The sequence below is a fragment of the Mucor mucedo genome (assembly GCF_025094135.1).
Source record: "Mucor mucedo strain NRRL 3635 chromosome Unknown EV154scaffold_38, whole genome shotgun sequence".
Classification (NCBI taxonomy): domain Eukaryota; kingdom Fungi; phylum Mucoromycota; class Mucoromycetes; order Mucorales; family Mucoraceae; genus Mucor; species Mucor mucedo.
Genome location: NW_026252322.1, coordinates 96,107 through 115,222, shown reverse-complemented (window position 1 = coordinate 115,222; position 19,116 = coordinate 96,107). Strand labels below are relative to the sequence as shown.

The 19,116-nt window shown below is 35.8% G+C and overlaps 5 protein-coding genes across 5 annotated transcripts; 2 read left to right on the top strand and 3 right to left on the bottom strand.

Moving 5' to 3' along the window:
• Positions 1 to 1,278: 1,278 nt before the first annotated feature.
• Positions 1,279 to 2,530, bottom strand: EV154DRAFT_419475 (uncharacterized protein; the record flags this gene model as incomplete). The annotated part of the gene is made up of 4 exons (XM_051595896.1): positions 1,279 to 1,612; positions 1,684 to 2,223; positions 2,288 to 2,359; positions 2,418 to 2,530. The coding sequence occupies 4 exons, from the start codon at positions 2,528 to 2,530 to the stop codon at positions 1,279 to 1,281; spliced, it is 1,059 nt and encodes a 352-aa protein (XP_051458354.1).
• A 2,290-nt stretch (positions 2,531 to 4,820) lies between these two features.
• Positions 4,821 to 7,441, bottom strand: EV154DRAFT_463336 (uncharacterized protein). The gene is made up of 5 exons (XM_051597632.1): positions 6,858 to 7,441; positions 6,426 to 6,800; positions 6,216 to 6,359; positions 5,495 to 6,154; positions 4,821 to 5,439 (listed from the first exon to the last, which is right to left on the bottom strand). Exons 1-5 carry the CDS (start codon positions 7,356 to 7,358, stop codon positions 4,954 to 4,956), a joined length of 2,166 nt encoding a protein of 721 aa, XP_051458353.1. The 5' UTR covers positions 7,359 to 7,441; the 3' UTR covers positions 4,821 to 4,953.
• A 130-nt stretch (positions 7,442 to 7,571) lies between these two features.
• On the top strand, positions 7,572 to 10,008 carry EV154DRAFT_506407 (beta subunit of phenylalanyl-tRNA synthetase). The gene is made up of 9 exons (XM_051601276.1): positions 7,572 to 7,660; positions 7,719 to 7,774; positions 7,829 to 8,053; positions 8,130 to 8,245; positions 8,350 to 8,500; positions 8,565 to 8,806; positions 8,854 to 9,259; positions 9,319 to 9,594; positions 9,653 to 10,008. Exons 1-9 carry the CDS (start codon positions 7,603 to 7,605, stop codon positions 9,932 to 9,934), a joined length of 1,812 nt encoding a protein of 603 aa, XP_051458352.1. The 5' UTR covers positions 7,572 to 7,602; the 3' UTR covers positions 9,935 to 10,008.
• A 249-nt stretch (positions 10,009 to 10,257) lies between these two features.
• EV154DRAFT_506406 (uncharacterized protein) lies at positions 10,258 to 11,010 on the bottom strand. Its single transcript, XM_051601275.1, has one exon. The coding sequence runs from the start codon at positions 10,680 to 10,682 to the stop codon at positions 10,422 to 10,424; it is 261 nt and encodes an 86-aa protein (XP_051458351.1). The 5' UTR covers positions 10,683 to 11,010; the 3' UTR covers positions 10,258 to 10,421.
• Positions 11,011 to 17,587: 6,577 nt separating this feature from the next.
• On the top strand, positions 17,588 to 18,437 carry EV154DRAFT_401531 (uncharacterized protein; the record flags this gene model as incomplete). Its single annotated transcript, XM_051595290.1, has 2 exons — positions 17,588 to 17,719; positions 18,102 to 18,437. Coding segments are annotated over 2 exons (468 nt in total), but the record flags the coding sequence as incomplete, so codon positions are not given.
• Between the last annotated feature and the right edge of the window lie 679 nt (positions 18,438 to 19,116).

The following is a 19,116-nucleotide window of genomic DNA, read 5'->3' as shown; positions in this document are numbered from 1 at the left end:
ATATATTCACTAAATGTACAAACATACATTACGGACTTCTCTGTCAAGTGTGTATAATGACTATTACTTTAAATAGCACTCATACAAAAAGGTATGATATAAAAAAAGGGAGTCTTCGGCAGTGTACAATAGGATCAGGTGCTTTTACCAATAATGAAATTTAGTTTTATTAACAGCACGATTGACCACCTTTACATACATTAAAAAGAGAAAATGATGCTTATTATCTTTCCATAAAAGCTAAATACGGATAAAAAGTCAACAACATCAAAAAGATCATCTCGCATCTAGATAACTTGTAAAGCTTATATCTATGATCTCCACCTGAATTTTACTCCTGTTCCTGAGATATACAACGTATGAACCAGAAAAGCGCGCGCATTTTAATATTGATTATATAAATAAACTCTATTATTCAAGGAACCTTGTGATGTCATTACATCCTATTCTATGATTTACATAATCAATTCTCCCTCAATAGAAGCGTGTATCCTTTTTTTTTCATGTATAGTGTTGTACGGGGAAGCTGTTTGGTAGATCTATTTCTCCTCTTTACCTCATATAACACAAGAACGGGAAGTTATATCCTAGAAATCCTTTTTAATAAAGGTAAAAGAAAGGAGTATTAAAAATTCCATGTATTGTAACAAATGATATTATTTGTGATATCTAACAGTCTCCATTTGTCTGCTTCCACTGTTCACTGACTAGGAATGAGGGTGATTGTTGATATTTCATTAACATTTTTTTACTTCAATAATGTCCTTTTCTATAAGGAAAAATAACTTGTTTCAATTAAAATAGGTTTTATTATTATTATTGTTATTAGTATCATTAAGAGTAAAGAAAAAAAAAGGTGGGGATTGTTTTTCCAGCAAGCAATAAACCCTTCATCATCAGTAACCGTGCTTTGGTTTTTTATTCATGTTGTATTTTGAGGTATACGCACTTGTTGATAATTTGCAATGATCTGTTCAGCATTTGTGCGATCGGCTACAGTGATTGGAATGCGATCCAATTCTTTTAATCTATGTCCTCCCTTGATCAAAAAAGCACGGTAGACATTCCTTCGTGTTTGCCAGTGTTCAGTTAACCCTGTGCAAAACTCGGCATCCTGAGCTGGCCATTCTGTATCATGTGCGCTAGAGATATAAGGAGATACAAGTTCATCGTTAGATAGGTTCAAAGGAGGGTAAATATTTGCTGTCATTGGATTTTGTCTTATAAAGAGTTTTTTTTTTAGTTCTCTTTCAGATACATGAATAATTGCTTTTTTTTTTACCGCAGGTCTAGTATATTCAGCCTGTCCATATGCTGTATAGCGGCAATAACATCATGTAAGCTGAGAAGCTTGTTATCAATCAAGACCAAACGCTGTAGATATACAAGTTTTTTTAATGGCCTGATATCTTGCAACTGGTTCATACTGAGGTACAAATTTTTGAGGTTCGGCACACGTTTACTAAAATCCAAGGGCAATTCCTTTAATTCCGCCGAGCATAATTCTAAATATTCCAAAGCAAAGAAATCCACCAATTGATGCATCCTTCGAAAAGGACTTCCTGATAAATATATCTTACGAGCACGACGCAAATATTGTAAATTGAAATTTCTGCATAAAAAATAAAGGGTTAAGGTTATACCGGAAAAAAAAAAGTAATTCCCTTTGCAACAAAAACTTACGAGTTTTCTCTTCCTTGGTCTCTTAATGAGAATGAAGCTAATTTGGAATTGAGAGAAGCGCCATGTACGTTTTGAATTTGATTATGATCAAGAAACAGTATTTTGACAGCAGGAAAGACCGAGAGATCGATGGTGTTTAATCGATTAAAGCTCAATTTCAGACTATAGACTTTTTCCATGGGTTTTGTTAACCGAATCACACGAATATAATTATGATTCATATTCAGTTCTGTTAATTGTCCAAGACTCTCCACTGAATCAACTAATTCAATTCGATTAAATGATAAATTTAAACTCTCTAATTGATGACTCTTTGAGTTTCCAAACCCTGTGAGTGTGCGAATATTGTTGTGCTTTAATGATAACGCCATCAAGGCAGGTAGGCTTTCAAACATCTCACATTTTTCGATATAGTTATAACTCGCATCCATGTCTCGTAATGATTTCAGATACGACATGTCTTTGAATTCTCGAATGTAATTATTGGAAACGTCTACCGTTTGTAATTGTCCCAATTGATAAATATCCATTTCATTTAACCTAATTATAAAAAGTGTATCAATTTTTTTTATTGTTGCTTCTTTATAGATGCCTGGTTCTTTACCTGTTATGGCAAGCATGTAAATAACATAATGTTTTTGGCAAATTAGTCAACGTTCGAAGCTCATTATGTGATCTACAAATTTATAACAAGTTAGTTACCGGATTCAATTTATATACATATATTAATTTACACATTGAGTGTTTCCAGCATGGGAAAACATGTGTCAAGAGAATGCAATGCACAAAGATTCTGCCTTGATAAATCCAGTCGTCTCAGCGTGTACCATTGTGTCACATCAGGCATCATTGTTTTAATAGTTACACACAATGCTTTGAATTGTTCGTTTGATACGGAGTATTCAAAGCACTTTGCTGCTTGTTGAAGGAACGCTTCGGCATCGTTTTCTGCAGTCGGCAGCGGTTGTGGTTGTGGCACTGGGCTTTCTGGTATCGCTCTTTGTTGGTGGTGTTTAGGTGCAGGTTGCGAAAGCACAGGTGATTGGCGTATGGGTGATTCGTGGGTAGCATGTGTCGTTGTTGGTTGTTGGAATGTATGTTGAGGTGTATGTTGAGGTGTGTGTTGTTCAATGGAAGCCTGTTGCTCCGGTATAACCTTCTCAGAGGTCAATGGTTGGTCGTATACAATTTGCCCTGATGTGGATGGCTCAGGTGCACGAAGTTTAGGTATAGGTAGTTCAGGCGTTATTTGTCGAGGTATAGTAAATGTCGATGGTTCCATTGTTGTATGTTGGGATGCGGAACGTTCAAGTATGGATGGTTGGGGCGAAAACTCTCCAGTTGAGGGGGGACGGTCTGTTAAAGATGGCTCAGAAATTTGTTCCGGTGTAGACTGATGCTGCGGTGTAGACTGATGCTGCGGTGTAGACTGATGTTCTGGTATAGACTGAGGTTCTGGTGTAGACTGCGGTTCAGACGGAGGTTCAGGTATCGCCTGTTGATGCTGCTGTTGGTGTAAAGTCAGTGTGGTGCGGGTCAGTGTAGGCGGAATATCTATGTTCATGCCTGGATTATCTATTTCCAACAGAGGTGGAGTATCAGGTGTAGAAGCAAAAGCGGGCCTTCTTTCCATTGTCAATGTAGGTATTGTAATTACTGTTCTTTTTTTGGCAGGCAATATATGTCTAGTTGGTGGGGGAGGATTGAATTTCTGAGGAAAAGCAGTTTGTAATTGACTAAAGTTTCTGACGGTGGATGAGGTGGATTGTTGTGTTTTGGGAGTGGTATTGGACATTAATGAGAAACCACCTAAATTTCCACCGTATTGTGGACGTTCTTTGTAGAGTAAAAGAGTGAGACGTGTGTATTACATAAAAGTAGAAAGGGACTTACGGTTGGCTGTAGCTGTGGTGGTGGTGTTTGGGAGAGGCATGTCGACAGATGTATCAGTAATGGGTACTAGAGCCATATTGGAAGCTACATTGGTATTGGTTACTGTTGCAGTAGTGGAGGTAGAAACGTAAGGGACTGAAGTACCAGTGGTGTTCGCATTTCTCCAGACAGCGGTTCTATCAGCTTCAGTTTCTCTGGTGTTCTCTTGTGAGGAGGCAGTTGAATTGGGTGATTCCATAAAGTTATTTGGGAGAAAAAGACGAGATAAATAATTATTTTTAAGTTGATCAATTCTTTGTTGTTCCAGTTCATTGTTCCTATCGTCGTCATCATCCTCATCGATTGGCTGCTGAGTGGTGTCATTCTTCATCAAATTACTATCACCCAGAGTAAAAACAATTTCCTTTTCTGAACCTTCATCACTAAAAATGACACCTTCATCCATCAATTGTTGATCATATTCTTCATCTTGACATTCATCACTACTGAGTTCATAAGCAGGTTGATGACTAAACCGGTTGAAATTGAGTTCGAGCCCCTTTGGTTCTTCTTCTTCTATTACTAGTGGTGCGGACAAAATGGAGTCTGTAGAGGTTGAATCAACAATGTCCCAATCTTCTTCCATTGGCCTAAATGAGGGGGTTGCTAAGGATAAAAACCTTTTTTGCCTCGTATTTTTTTATTTTTTATTTTTTTTTTGGCAACAGTGTCTCTATCCCCGTGACGTCTTTATGCATGTTGTGTGGAGATCCGCATGATTATGAGAATAAAGCTTCTTTTTAAATGGGACTTGCAAAAGTGGAATTTTATTAAAATTTTGTTTTAATTGAAATCACTTATTTACACTTTTCTTGTATAGTACCTGAAACATACAAATGGAGCTAGCCTACAATAAGAGGGGATTCGATCTTTGACTTGTGCTTCAAAGCATCTTATTACAAGAGGAGTCTGTGTGTGCGTGCGTGTGTGGGGCAGAGCATCATCAAATACACACATGTTTGGTCGATAGGGCTAGGTTTCAGTTATCGCGATACACCAAAAGAAATACATGCATTGATTGAAAGGGTTCATTGCATACTAGGTAATTCTCCATATCATCCAACTTCTCCCTCACTTTGCCTTTTAGTGCAATTCAAACGAGAATGATTAAATGCAGTAGTTATCTATATGAAGATTATTTCAATCCAAAAGATGGGGAATTGCGCGCTATAATATGTGATCCTATGAAAATACAGATACTAGATAACAAGAAAAAAACAAGGTTTATTAAAATTGGCGAAATATCTGCGTGTATTGTGAGGGGAAGGGGAGTATATAGTTTATAAATTATAAGAGATTATATGGTGACAAAAAAAAGGTAGTTAAGATGAGAATTTCTTATAAATCATCAAGATTCAAATTTCCAGCATCAAACTCTTTTTCAAGAGCCAACAATAGTTCTTCATCTTCATCATAATCCTTTAAGGTTTTGACGGGTTTAGCAACGGATGATTTGGTGGGTCTTAATAAAGGTAAGGCTGGAACAGCAGGAGGCATACGCATGGGACCTGCTAATTCTTCATTTAATTCCGCTTGTTGAATAGCTGCTCTTTCTGCACTGGTGAAATGGCGTTCTTCAGCAGCATGTAAAATCTCTTCTAACGCATTGTCATCTATGGCACGCACTAAGTCGTCATATTGGCCTCGATATTCTCCTCCCACATACAATTGAGGGAACTCTTTGATTCGACCAAATGCTTTACCTGCATTGTTGCATTTCTTGGCGTATTGTCGGGCCGCTTCACTTTGTGCAACATCTACGAGCTGGAACTTTACTCCATTATTTGTAAGCAACTGTTGAATTTGTTCTTGATTACGCTTAATCTATTAGATAAAATGAGTTAGATATCTAGTAAATATTACATATATGCAAACTTACGACAGCGTTGCCACTGACAGAAGAGTAGTAGACTTGCACCTTCTTGGGATCAAGAGGAGTCAAGACGGGTTCAGGCTTTTGATAGGCAGGCATATTACCAAGTACACGTAATAAAGTCTTGCTCTTACTTTCGACAAGAGAGGGTGTAGGACGAAGCTTAGGTACTGCAGAGCCATTGGGAACAGGCCAAGAGACAGCATCAGTTGGTAAATAACGCTCAGTCCAACTATCTCTGTTTAAATTCTGTGTGCGTTTCAACTTTTTAACTTGAGCCTTTTGGTTATCTTCGAGATGAGACAATTCGGATTGGTGAGATTCTTCCATATCCTTGATTTGAACAGTGTAAGAGTGTTCAGCTTGTTCAAACTCTTGAAGGATACGTTCCATATGCTCATCAATATCAATTGCAGCAGCAGGGTTCTTTTCGGCCTCAGCCTTTGTCTCTTCCAATTCCTTTTCAAGAGCAAGTTTATCTTGCTTGTGCTTCTTGCGGATAGACAGAATACTGCTGGTTTGAGCGTTTTTTAAGTCCTGTAACTCTTGATGATGATTTTCTTGTAAAGATTCGAGAGATTCCTTTTGTTCTTTCAAAAGAATATCCTTTTCTGCCAAAGCTTCCTCGTGCAAACGCAGACTTTCCTCATGCGACTTCTTTTGAGCCTAAATTAAATGTTTATAAATGAGGACTAGCTAAGAATAGAGGGTTTGTTTACTTTCTTACCTCAAGTTGCATATTTAATTCCTCAATCTTTGAAAGTGCTTCTTGCTTATCATGTACTTCCTCCACAGGCTTTTCATGAATCATGGATCGTAATTCCTCTAATTCCTTTTCCTTTGAAGCCAACTGGCTGACTGCGTTTAAATTCTATGAAAGAAGCACAGATGAATGAGTAAAAAAAAAGTGGTGTGATTGTTTGGGGATGATAGATACCTGTGATTTAAGTGCTTCTAATTGCATAGCAACCTGTTCAATTTGAGGTACTTGCTCTTCCATCATTCGCTTTTGTTCTTCCAGTTTAGCTTCCTTTTCCTGCAATAATTTTTCCTTTTGAGCTAAAATTTCCGCTTTGGAATCGATTTCATCATCCTGAATCACAATAGCGGGAACTTCTTGCTGCTGTAATTTGATGCGCAATTCCTCTATTTCTTTCTCTCGCAGTAAAAGCTGTTCTTTGGCTTGGTGATCATCTTCCCCAATGTCAGCGGGTGGTGGTGATGATACCTGAGACGATTCACTGAGCAGCTGTTGTTTCAAAAGTTCAAGCTCCGCTTGTTGGTCTGCAATCAACTTTAAGTTTTCCTCATTCTAAAATAAGGTATTGTTAACGGGATTATTCTTTGTAACAAATAAATAAATAAATACTTTTGCTTTCAAGCCTTTGACTTCTTCTTTCATTTCAGTGATAGGAAAACGCTTTGTTGTTGTTGTTGCGGTGGCGGTGTTATGAGTGGAGTTACGAGAGGCATTTGAGCTTTGTGTAGAGGCAGCGGAAGTTCTTGTAGCGGCAGTTTTGACAGACGATGCAATGCTTGTTGGTCTAGAAGATGAGGGAGGTTTGTGAGGAGATGTTGAACGATGGACTGGACTGGGGGTTCGTCCAGTTGGTAAGAGTGAGTTACGAGAAGGAGGTCTTGACTTGTTGCTCTCCAGTGAAGTACGAGTGGGTGACTTTTTGACGCTACTCGAAACAACAGACGGTGCTTTCAATTTACTTGCGGCTGGCACTGTGGTTGTAGGTGCCAAACTGTTGGAGCTGCTGGGCTTCTTTAGCTTGGACTTTTTCAGCCCTCGACTTGTTGTCGTATCTTCTGGGCTTAAAAGGTTATTCTTCTTTTCTTTTTTTCGAGGTCCTAAACACACCATGGATTTTTATATTGAGAGTAGATAGGGAAAAATAATAAAAAAAGAGAGGGAAAAGAAAAAAAAAAATATAATTTACACCAAATTTATATCAAATCCGTGTTGCAAATCCAAAAAGATTCAAGCCGACGCAATATCCATTTGCCTTTTCAGGAAATATAAGCCACCTAAGAACTCAGCGCTTACATCTAATTTTTTTCATATTTTTTTCAAATATTTTTTTCTTTTTTAATTATTTAAAACTAGCATGCCTACCGTAAATATTGACAAATTGGCTCTTTTTGAAGCCCTTGAGAAGGACTACAGTAAGCAATGAAAGAACTCCAAAAGAACACGCATTGACCATCCGTTTATATACATTAGCCTCTCAAGAGTTCTTTGAACTTTGTTTCCGTTTCGGTATTGAGCTTGAAGAAGATGTAAGGGGATACACAGTGACACCATTCATTAGATATTAATACTGTGTGATGTAGACTTCAGAGAGAGAGATGGCCGAGAAAGGTTCCAACAAGGCCGCTGAGCATTTGTCTGAACGTGCCCTTTTAAAGATTGACATTCCCGCCAACAGATACGATTTGTTATGTCAAGAAGGTCTTGCTCGTGCTCTTCGTGTTTTCGAAAACAAGGCTAAACCTCCTGTCTACAAGGTTGTCCCTCCTGCCACTGGCAAACCTCACCAAATCTTTGTTAAAGAATCCGTACGTTACTTTTTTGACGTTTATGCAAAAAAAAAAAAAAAACAATTTACCAATTGGCTCTCTCCCCTTATTTTAGACTCAAGTGATTCGTCCTTACATTGTGGGTGCTGTCTTACGTAACATTACCTTCACCCCCGAGAATTATGCTTCCTTCATTGACCTTCAAGATAAGCTTCACAACAATATCTGCCGGTAAAGTTTAATTTTTTTTGTGAGGATGACTCATATTTTGTTATTTAAAACACAGTCTGTCTGTGTGCGTGTTGTTGTATGACTAAATGTTTGTGAATATATAGTAAGAGAACTCTCGCCTCGATGGGTACACATGATTTAGATACGATTGAAGGGCCCTTTTCTTATGAAGCATTACCTCATAAGGATATTAAATTTGTGCCCTTGAACAAGGATGTTGCAGTTGATGGTGATGAATTAATGGAATTATATGCCGTAAGTAGTCATTTCTGCAAACGCATAACAAAACGAGGGGTTTATATTAATAGAAAACTTATAGGAGGATAAACATCTTGGCAAGTTCCTTTCCATCATTCGTGATTCTCCTGTTTATCCCGTTGTTTTTGATGCTAAGCGCACTGTCTGCTCTTTGCCTCCCATCATCAACTCAGATCATTCCAAGATCACCCTCAACACAAAGAACGTCTTGATTGAAATCACTGCTACTGATGAACACAAGGCCAGTACCGTCTTAAACACCTTGGTTTCCATGTTTTCCGAATACTGTGCTGAACCTTTCACGTAAGATATATTTTAATTAATCAGGAACAGTACTAATATTCTTCTAGTGTCGAGCCTGTTGAAATCACCTACCCCGATAACACTGTCAAGGTCTATCCTCAATTGCAACCACGTCAATCTAAAGCCAAGATCGATTATATCAACTCTTGTACCGGTCTTGATCTTCCTGGAGATGAAATTTGCCGTCTTTTGAACAGAATGTCCTTGGATGCTTCTTTAAATACAGAGGATAAGAATGAGGTTCTTGTTAATGTCCCTCCTACTCGTTGGGATATTCTTCATGCTTGTGATATTATGGAGGATGTTGCTATTTCTTATGGTTATGATAACTTGCCCAAGAAAATGCCCAACGTCAACACTTTTGCTTCTGCCTTGCCTTTAAACAAATTGAGTGATCATATCCGTAGAGAGACTGCCATGTCTGGTTTCACTGAAGTTGCTCCCTTAGTCTTGGTAAAGAAAAGATATATGTACACATATAACATTCCAATCTCATTTTTTTCTTTTCTTAGTGCTCTCATGATGAGAACTTCAAGTTCCTTAACCGCGTCGATGATGGAAAGACCGCTATTCAACTCGCCAACCCAAAGACCATTGAATACCAAGTTGTCCGTACTTCTCTTTTACCCGGTATTCTCAAGACCTTAAACTCCAACAAAAAGTTGGCTTTACCCATCAAGGTTTTTGAAGTTGCTGATGTTGGTTTCAAGGATGAGACTCGTGAACGTAGAGCTAGAAACGAGAAGCATCTTTGTGCCACCTATACATCCAAGACCTCTGGTTTCGAGGTAATTATCAGATACTAGCATAAAAAAAAATACAAACTGACCACTATATGGTGATTAGGTTATTCATGGTCTTTTAGATCGTATGATGACCATCCTCAGTACCAGCAGAATCAACAAGGCCGATACCGGTAAATTAGGTTATTGGATTGAAGAGGCTGCTGATGCCACTTATTTCCCTGGTCGTTCTGCTTTGATTTTCTTGAGATATATCAACCCTGAAGGTGTCCGTACCACTTCTCAAATCGGTTCTTTCGGTGTGCTCCATCCTCTTGTTCTCGAAAACTTTGAATTGTCCAACCCTACCACTGCTATCGAATTCAATTTGGAACCTTTTGTTTAAATAATAATAATTCTTTATCACTATATATGTATAAAAAAAAGACAGATATATTTAATATTTGATACGGTAGCTGATATGTATATGATGTGAATGAGAAATTATGTAATCCTTTTCATACTTTAGTCTACACATGGTTCAAAAAAAAAAGTTTACATCCTCTGACGTAATTCCGTAAGCGTCAAATTATGCAAGGTGGAAAGTCATACTTGAGGAAACTCTGAGCGCCTGTTCGTATTTAATATGCTAAATAACAAGGTCCCACATGTGAAACTGTCATCCGATTGCAGGATAAGAGTTTATTTATATCAGAGGATTTTGTCAGCTTCTAATTATAAAAGGTTATCTAACCAGAATGATTTTTATTAAAAGGACCGATTTCAGACTTCTTACGGTGTACGGCATACACGATAACCTTGTTATTCAGGCTTGTACGAATAGGCGCAACACCCCTCTTTCTACAAGGAATTGAAAATAATGATGGTGCTTCTCAGTATCGCACCCTACACTCTAATCTGTATAATAAGCTGGTACAAATGTGCACAATGGAAAGACTTTCTTTGTGGAAGAAAACGGTGAAAATCATCAACATGAACTTGCTTATCCAACACGTTTCTGTCGCCAAAATAGGAGGAAGCGATGTTTTACCGTTAAAAGGAAAACCAATTGATACAAATGTATGTATAAAGACAGTTTTTGTAAGTGTAACAACTAAAAAATTAGATGTCCTTTGAAGGAAGGTGTAGATCATGTAAGTGAACAGTCAGATCCTTCTTCAATTTTTTAAGATGAAGATATGCTATCAAATTGGGGATTTTGTTCTCTAACACCAAAGAAGAATGCGACTTTTGGAGAGGAGCAATGTGGATGGAGTTATCAGCGCAGGATCCTTTCATTTTCATCCTGATTACACCGTTGTCCGTGATGGTAAAAGTAGGCGCGTCTTAGAGTTTCATGTAACTAAGCTTCTATATATAACATTTTTCAAGGTGAATACAGAAAAACTGATTAATGTTTACAGACACCGTTTTAGTTTTTTGATCCGGGTCTGACTTTTTTTTTTATATGTTCTTACCCACCGTTGAACGACAAGCACTTTTTCCCAAGTCCAACATTAAGAATGGTCAGAGCAGGCTTGTGATATTATTGTTTGTTTTGTTGACGATTCCTTGAGAAACGCGGAAGAAGTTGCAGAAACGATATATTTTTCGAGGGAATTGTTGGTATCAGTGAGGGTGTTATCAATTTAGGAAGACCAGGAGAAATGCTGGTTTTTAAGTAGGAGTTGTTCTGATCACATTCACCCTGTTGACAACAATCTCAAAACGTATCGCGTAAATAAACGAGCTTGTATAGATATCGCTTTATAACTTTACGCTCCTATACCCTTTGCTAATGTTGACCTTCCCAATGATAAATTACTGAAGGTGACAGAGATTCCAGCTACATGTGAAGATAGAATTGTACTAGCAAATAAAATTCTTGCTAATTCTTAGATAGTTGGTATTGAAAAAGGTGACGGTAAGCCTGTATAAGGTGGTACTGGCAAGTTTCAGTAAAAGTAATAGAAGAAAATAAAAATAGAGATTAAGATAAAAGTTCTTAAAAAGTGAGCACCAGACTATATAGTTGTCAACTGAAAAAGATAAAATATATTTATATAAGAGGGTAATTTATACGACGAAATCAGATAAGAGTGGTATTCGAAGGAGTATAGTTAAATACGAAATGGAATAACTACAATGCTGATTTTACAGAAGGAAATTACAAGCAATTATAATAAATACAAAATCACAAAGACTTAAAGTATTAAGACTTATTCAGATTAAAGTAAAGAACAAACTCATTATTTTATTATGAATTTTTGGGATCCTTTTATCTATAAGAAAAGGTCAGAAAAGCAGTCAGAAAAATTATAGGGATCTGAAGTCTAAAGGACCAACAGAAGAAGAAAAAGGTGGTGTAACAAAGGTCATTGTATTGTAAACATTATTTTGAAAAAATAAAGATTGTATTTAAAGTGAACACTTTACTTAAAACAAAGCCATGATTTAGAGTTCAATATTGAACCCATTAAACACCACAGCAAAAGTGCAATTTTTTTAATCCTTGCTCTCCATGATACGCATATGTAGCTGTCTTTTGAGCGTTTGAGCCATTCTGTTATATGTAAAAGGACGACATTAGATAAATACACACTATAAATCCAGCCTATAATCTACTTAACATTAAATAGCCACCCAGCACTGAAACTTAGACCATTAACTGATCAAGATACTAATATCTACTTCCAATCCACGCTCCCATCTGATCTTCCCGGATAACAATCTATTTCAATCCTTCCTTATAAAAAGGATCCCCTTTTCCATAATAAAAAGAGATCTAGTTTTAGTCTCAAATAATTTAACCGTTTATTTCGTGGAATATTTCACAAATAGTTGTTTAAGAAGTAGCTGACATCGATTTGTTTACCACCGAATTTTTCGACAAAATCTGTCGTATTTGGGTACGATCCACTTAAAGAATAATTAAGCAAATCGTCTAAATAAATAAACTATGAAATTAAAACAACCTTTGATGTTGCATATCAGCATACGCTTGTATACTGCTATACAACTTCTCCTACTTCGAGTACATACTTCTATATAAAAGATTGCATGATTGGCCTAAATACGATATACGAATGACAGTTGGATACAGAATGCTATACCACTGAGTTACGATATCACCGATCGAGAAGAGAAACTTCTCAGATCAATCAAGAATTATAAGAAAGAGAAACTTAATATTAATAATTCTCTCAATGGATTAGCTACCCAGAGAGAGAATAGAACAGCTATTAATATAAATGGTTCATTTACTTATATATTGATATAATTATACTGCTGATAAAGAGTATAAAGAAATAGTGTATGAATTAATGGATACCTAGCTTCTACAACCAAATATACAAATATTGATAAGACATTTTATATTTGGGATCGTAATTTATTCATTACAAAGATAATGAATAAATGATCAACTATTATGTTCTATTGCCAATTACACTTGACAAACAAGTATGCATCTTTTACAGTAACCGTTGCATGATCTGATAAATAAGTGTCTCGTAATACTAAAGATTTATTAGCATACTCATGTTCCCGATCCACTGATATGGGACAACGTTATCTGGAAACAATTCTAACGAGTAGTATCCATTTAACCCAAGGCGGGAAACAAAGTATAGATCTATTCCAAAACCAGAAAGGTTGACTCATCATTAAAACTCAGGAGAGTTGTGCAATATAAAAAGGATCAATTATAATATAGCAGCAGAGTTCTTTTAGTCTATTTTTACCCCTAATAAAAATATACTTTTATCTCATTACTTTTCTATGTAATATTTTGTCAAATACCACAACAATGGCTATTGAGAAGCAAATATTTCTTTAATGAAAATAAGGCAAAGATTCTATTTCAGCATTCGTTCTTATAGACGGCATAACCGTAACTATGGCACTAATAATCTGTATATATAAATGGACGACATATATGCATTTAATAAAGTTTAAAGTCTTTCGCACCCGACATCGAACGAAACATAAAACAAAGAAAGAGTGCTTCATATGAATGTATTGATCCTCTAAAAAACAAAATTAGAAACACAAAGAAGCGATTTAGAGTAATCTCAACCTTACTTTGACCGTACATCATTAAACAGACGTACCGTTAGTCCTAAAAAATGATAAACAGATATTTGAGCGATATTTAAAAATATATATAAGTTCAAAAAACATACCATAAAATCTTTAAATAAAGAGTGATCTAATTTAGAAAAATAATTGAGGTGGTCCACATTATTCTTTTGATTTAGGAAGTATATAAGAAAACTTACAACTTTATCTAAAGTATCACTTCCTTTTTTTAAAAGAGATAAAGGAGTATATTAGCAGCCTACATAAAGAGCAAAAGCTACTCCTAAATTACCTGAATGAGAAGCGTTGTTAGTTATGTAGATAACAAAAACGCAAAACAGCACGCTTCAAATTGGAAGTTGAGTACCTTACATATAAGCAAAGAGCGTTAGAAACACGTTGGGGTTACTAATTGAAGGTCCTCTTAAAGCTAAAAGCAAAGCCAGCATCGTTAATAGACACACATATTACATTGGGAAATAAAGTTACCATACATTCTAAGTATTTGTTTTAAGTTCCCACGAGCTTCTCAACACAAGTAATGGTGTAGTCAATGGCGCCGTCGGACCTGGTTTGATGATAATGTGTATATCTCCTCTTTTTTAAAAATCATATCAACGAGCCCAGAAGAGGCAATAAATATGTTTTGTTTGCTGCATCCCACCTGAAGTAAGATTGGTTGTTTATCGTCATTATTTAGTTGTACAGACAATTTTTTTTGAACCTTTATAGCCACTACAACAATTTAACGATTCTACTTTATGTCGGTTCCAACACCTTCTTTTTTATATTATCCTTCAAAAGGTCGGAGAGTCTTGTTGTGTTACCATCTTTTCTATATTAATGCGAAATCCAGAAGAAAAAAAAATATGATAAACAATATAATAAAATGATACTTGGGATAAATATAGAACCGTATCCATACAGAAATAAAATAATAAGCTAAAATATAAATATAACATGGCGTGGGATAAAAGGGTGGGACAACAAGAGTCTCCTACCCTTCGGATAATAAGTTGAGTTCGTCAGTTATGCTTCGAACCTAAATAACTAAAAAAAATGGTCAACAACAGTTGTTGATTCTGTCAACAAAGTTGTTTACAACAAATAACAAATCCGCCATAGTGGAATGGTCCATCATATAAAACTACAATGGATCTGAGCTGTCAAAAATACAAGCCACAATAATATCTTCAATCTTCTATAAATATCAGGGCAAACCTGCCCGTCTACTTAGCTCTTAATCAATTTTTTTACAAATAAATTGACAAGACTTATAACTATATCCCTTTTGTTTTTTATCTATTTTCTTCTGTAAAACTATTCTCTCTTAAAGCCTATTTTTACTACACGTTTATCTCATTATTTTTATACCTGCCAATTTTATCAAATACCACAGAGCGTCTTCCCTTTTGCGATGACTTTCTCTCCATGTCTTTGATAAATAATTAAAAGAGACTTATTTGTTTGACTCTTTTTATTATAGGGTCAATCTACTTTTGATATCTTAAAAAATAACACTCATAGCCTATTACAGTGTGATCCCAGCTAATTTCAGTGTGGCCCAGCTAGTTTCAGTGTGGCCCCAGCTAAGTTCAGTGTGGCCCCAGCTATTGTCAGTGTGAACGGATCTGGTCAGAAATGACATGTTATAACTTTCCTGTCAATGTAAAGTGCCGGGATATTGAACTTTTACTATAGCAATTTTATAACCAAAATGCGCAGAAAAAAGTAGGGGCATCTTTTGAAATGTTTTTCAACTTAATGTCTAGTTTAAAAAAAATACTTTGTCTTACAAAAACTGTTTTTTTCAGTTATACATTAAATATAATTTTTTTAATAACAAAAACTGGTCTACAAACAACACCAGTGTAGAAAGCATTAAATTTGGGCTATAGTTCATTAAAAATACGTTTTATTAAACCAGCAGGAAGGGTATTTAAAAGCTGCATTTGTAAAATGTGGTATTTTTCTCAAGGTATACCCTTTGTGTTTTGCCCAATTTTAGGTCTTCAAAAAAAAAATGTTAAAATCAAAATATAATAATCCTATATGATATTTTCAATACAAAGCCATTAACGCACGCCCGTTAAAATTTCCTTTTTTGGATCTCCACGCCCGTTATTATAAATTGGTTGTTGGTTTAAAGTGGTTTAAGTAGGAGTTTGTAAAGTTTGTAGTGAGCACCAAATCAAGTTATTAGGTTTGATTACGCCTTTTTATGTGTAGTTAATTGAAGTAGACTTTAGGAAAGTAGTAATACTGTTTGAACTTTTACGTCAAGTTGAGTATAAATATAAGTAATCAATAGTTTTGATTTAGGATGATAGATAAATTATGTCTTCAAGAGTAGAAGAATAATATATAAGAGTTAAGGGATGGTTTACTTAGACTGTTTGAAGTATGTATGTTTCTTTTATCAGATGTCTACTATACAAGGTCTAATAATTTATAGAACGTTTCTTTTGACAGAGGTTTTCTTATAAATTAGAATAAACAAAATAGATGGGGGAACTTAATCTCGACTGTTTAAAGTATGTAGGTTTCTTATTACAGAGGTTTACTATACAAGATCGAATATTATACTGAAGGTTTCTTATTACAGAGGTTTTCTAGTATATATGTATTTAAGTTTTTATGAAGTGAAGTTTTTATTACGACTGGTTGAAGTATGTAGGTTTCTTATTACAGAGGTTTACTATACAAGATCGTGCTATATATTGAAGGTTTCTTGTTAAAGATGTTTTCTAATATATAAATAAAAGAGAAGAAAAAAAAGAAGAAAATAAAAAAAAGGAAAAGAAAATAAAAAAGATAAAGAGCGATAAACGACTCTGAAGGAAATAAGTATTAAATTGAGATAAGAGAAGTCTGAGGATTTATTTATGAAAAAAGTAAGGGATATTTATATTGGTAGGAAGGACTTGTGTCACCACATGGTTGGAATAGATAAGGGTTTTTGCTGTATCACGAGACCGCAGGCTGGATCTTTACACCGTTGTAAGATCCGGTGATCTAACGTGACTCCGTTTCATCGTAGTGACTATCAGCCTCAACTCTAATTCTAAACTCTTATAAATAACCCCCTTTTTTCTCTCTTTAATAAAAACTTCAGCAATCTTTTTAGCTCAAATAAAAATCTAAAAACCAAAACCCTCAACCCCAACTTCTTAACTTTTATTTCATTTTCTTTTATTTTTCTTTTATTTTTCTTCACTACTTTATAAGAGATCATCCTTTTCCTTTGGAAACGGAATAATTCATATAAAACTCACTTCTTTGTCACGGAATCATCTTACAGCTGTCAAGCCATAAGAATACCTCCTTTCAAACCCCGTGTCTATTTATTAAGATCATCTTTAAGCTTACAGCCTAAAGAATAGTTTAATTTATAACCTAACTCTTAAAGATATCATCCCCATAACGGAATACCATCTTTAAGCGACTCTGTCAAATATAATATTGTTATCATCCTTTCTCTTTGAACGGAATATCGACTTATTATCTATCTAACTTCGTTTATAAGATCATCCTTTTGAATTCATTCAATCCATAAGGAATAGTTTATTTACTCTGTTAATTTTGCACATTCGATATCATCTAAAGACTCTGTCCTTAAGAATACCATCGTCTTGTCTTTAATTACACTCAATAATCACATACTCTTCATCATCTTGTACAATAAGTACCAAGAATACCGAAAGTATATAAGTTAAATCTACTCCATTTGTCTTCCATTCTGCTCTTATAATAAGATCAGAATTCCATATCGCTTAGTTAAAAGCCTTATTTGATTACACACTCGGATCGCAACCTACTGCGTGGTGCTCACTTAAACTACTTATTAAATCGCCGTCTATAAACCCCATTACTCTACACGTGGTGCTCACTAACAGGGACCTTATTTATTATTTAAATGAACAACGAAAATACTGTGTTGGCTCAACCAATGGAGAACTATTCCTCCACCAAGAAACTTATCAACTTCAGAGGAACTGAAGGAGAAGACTTTGAATATTTTATCGAATCACTGTATGAATACTTCGGTATAAGAAACATTACAGTAGAAAAGCAAAAAATATTTCACTTAAAATCCCTTTTACTTGGTGTGGTGTTTTGGGATAATAAAAATTCAGACAGAAAGGAAATAAAACAAAAGTAGGAATACTTTGAGACTGTTGATATGTTTTATTTAGTTAAAAGAGAATTGGGGATTATCAAGGTCAAAGAATAAAGGATATATATAAGATGTCTGAATTTAAATTATAAAATTATTGCATAATGGAAGTACACTATTTTAGTACAGTGTCTTCTTGCACTATTTTAGTTAAAGACGTGTAGAGACTAAAGAAGTGTATTTTCTTTATCAAGTATGGATGCTGAGATATTTATATTTTAGTGTAGAATGTATGATGTAAGTGTATCTGATGTTATTTTTATGATGATGATTTTTATTAGAAGTAAGCCAGATCATCACACTTGGCCAAGCAAAGATCACCTTCAACCACTTCTTCACCATGGACCTAGAAACAGGAAGCTGCGCCGAAAACTTCGTCGATATGATCAAAATACTACAGGAGAAATATGTAAACTCCGGTAATCTCACCGTTAAGCACTATGTAACCTTCAACCGGTTGACTCAAGGACCAAGAGAATATCCAAGGGAATTTGATGCCAGACTGGTAGAAGCAGCCAGAATAGCTGGTATTACAGACTGTAAGATGGTAGAGTCAAGATTCATCATGGGGATGCACCCAGAGGTATATGAACATTGTGTGTCACTTGGAGCTCAAACCCATGCCGAATATTTGAAATATGCAGAAGGCTATTACAACGCTTTCGACGCGACATATCTCCCTCGCTATAACCAACCACCTAACAATGAACAAGCAAACATTCCTGATACAAAAACCTCTAGCACTATCGAAGCTAGCCTGAATCCTACTCCTGCCAAAGAACCTACCCCCTCGCTATCTCCAGAAGAGCTATTAAAGGCTATAAGGACTATGATCAAAGAAGAGATAGGAAAGAACAATAAGAAGGAGGCCGCCCAAAATACGAAGCACGAAGAGAAAAACTCATCCCAAAACTCCAGTATCCCTAACTACAAGGGAAAGCACTATAATCCTAACTACCAACCCCAATCACAAGGCTATGTTAACAGTAACTATCACCATCATGGAGGTAATCCCCAGGGACCTCAATAATCCAATCAACCAACAACAGGCAATAACTATGGACAACCTAATTACGTCCCAACATATCATCGAAGCATTCCCCACCTGAATAACTATAGACCAAACAATCACGCTAATCCCCCTAGAAATGGTACATACCAACAACCAGCCACCTTACCGCCCTCAACGAACCATCCAGTGGTCCAAGCCCAAAGCTTCAGTACTATAACAACGGAAGTGATTGATGCTCTGGTACTGATTGAAGGCCATTACTACTATCCGAAGCGCCCCACCGACCAATTCTTACCTGAATACGCTGAAGAGTCAAAAA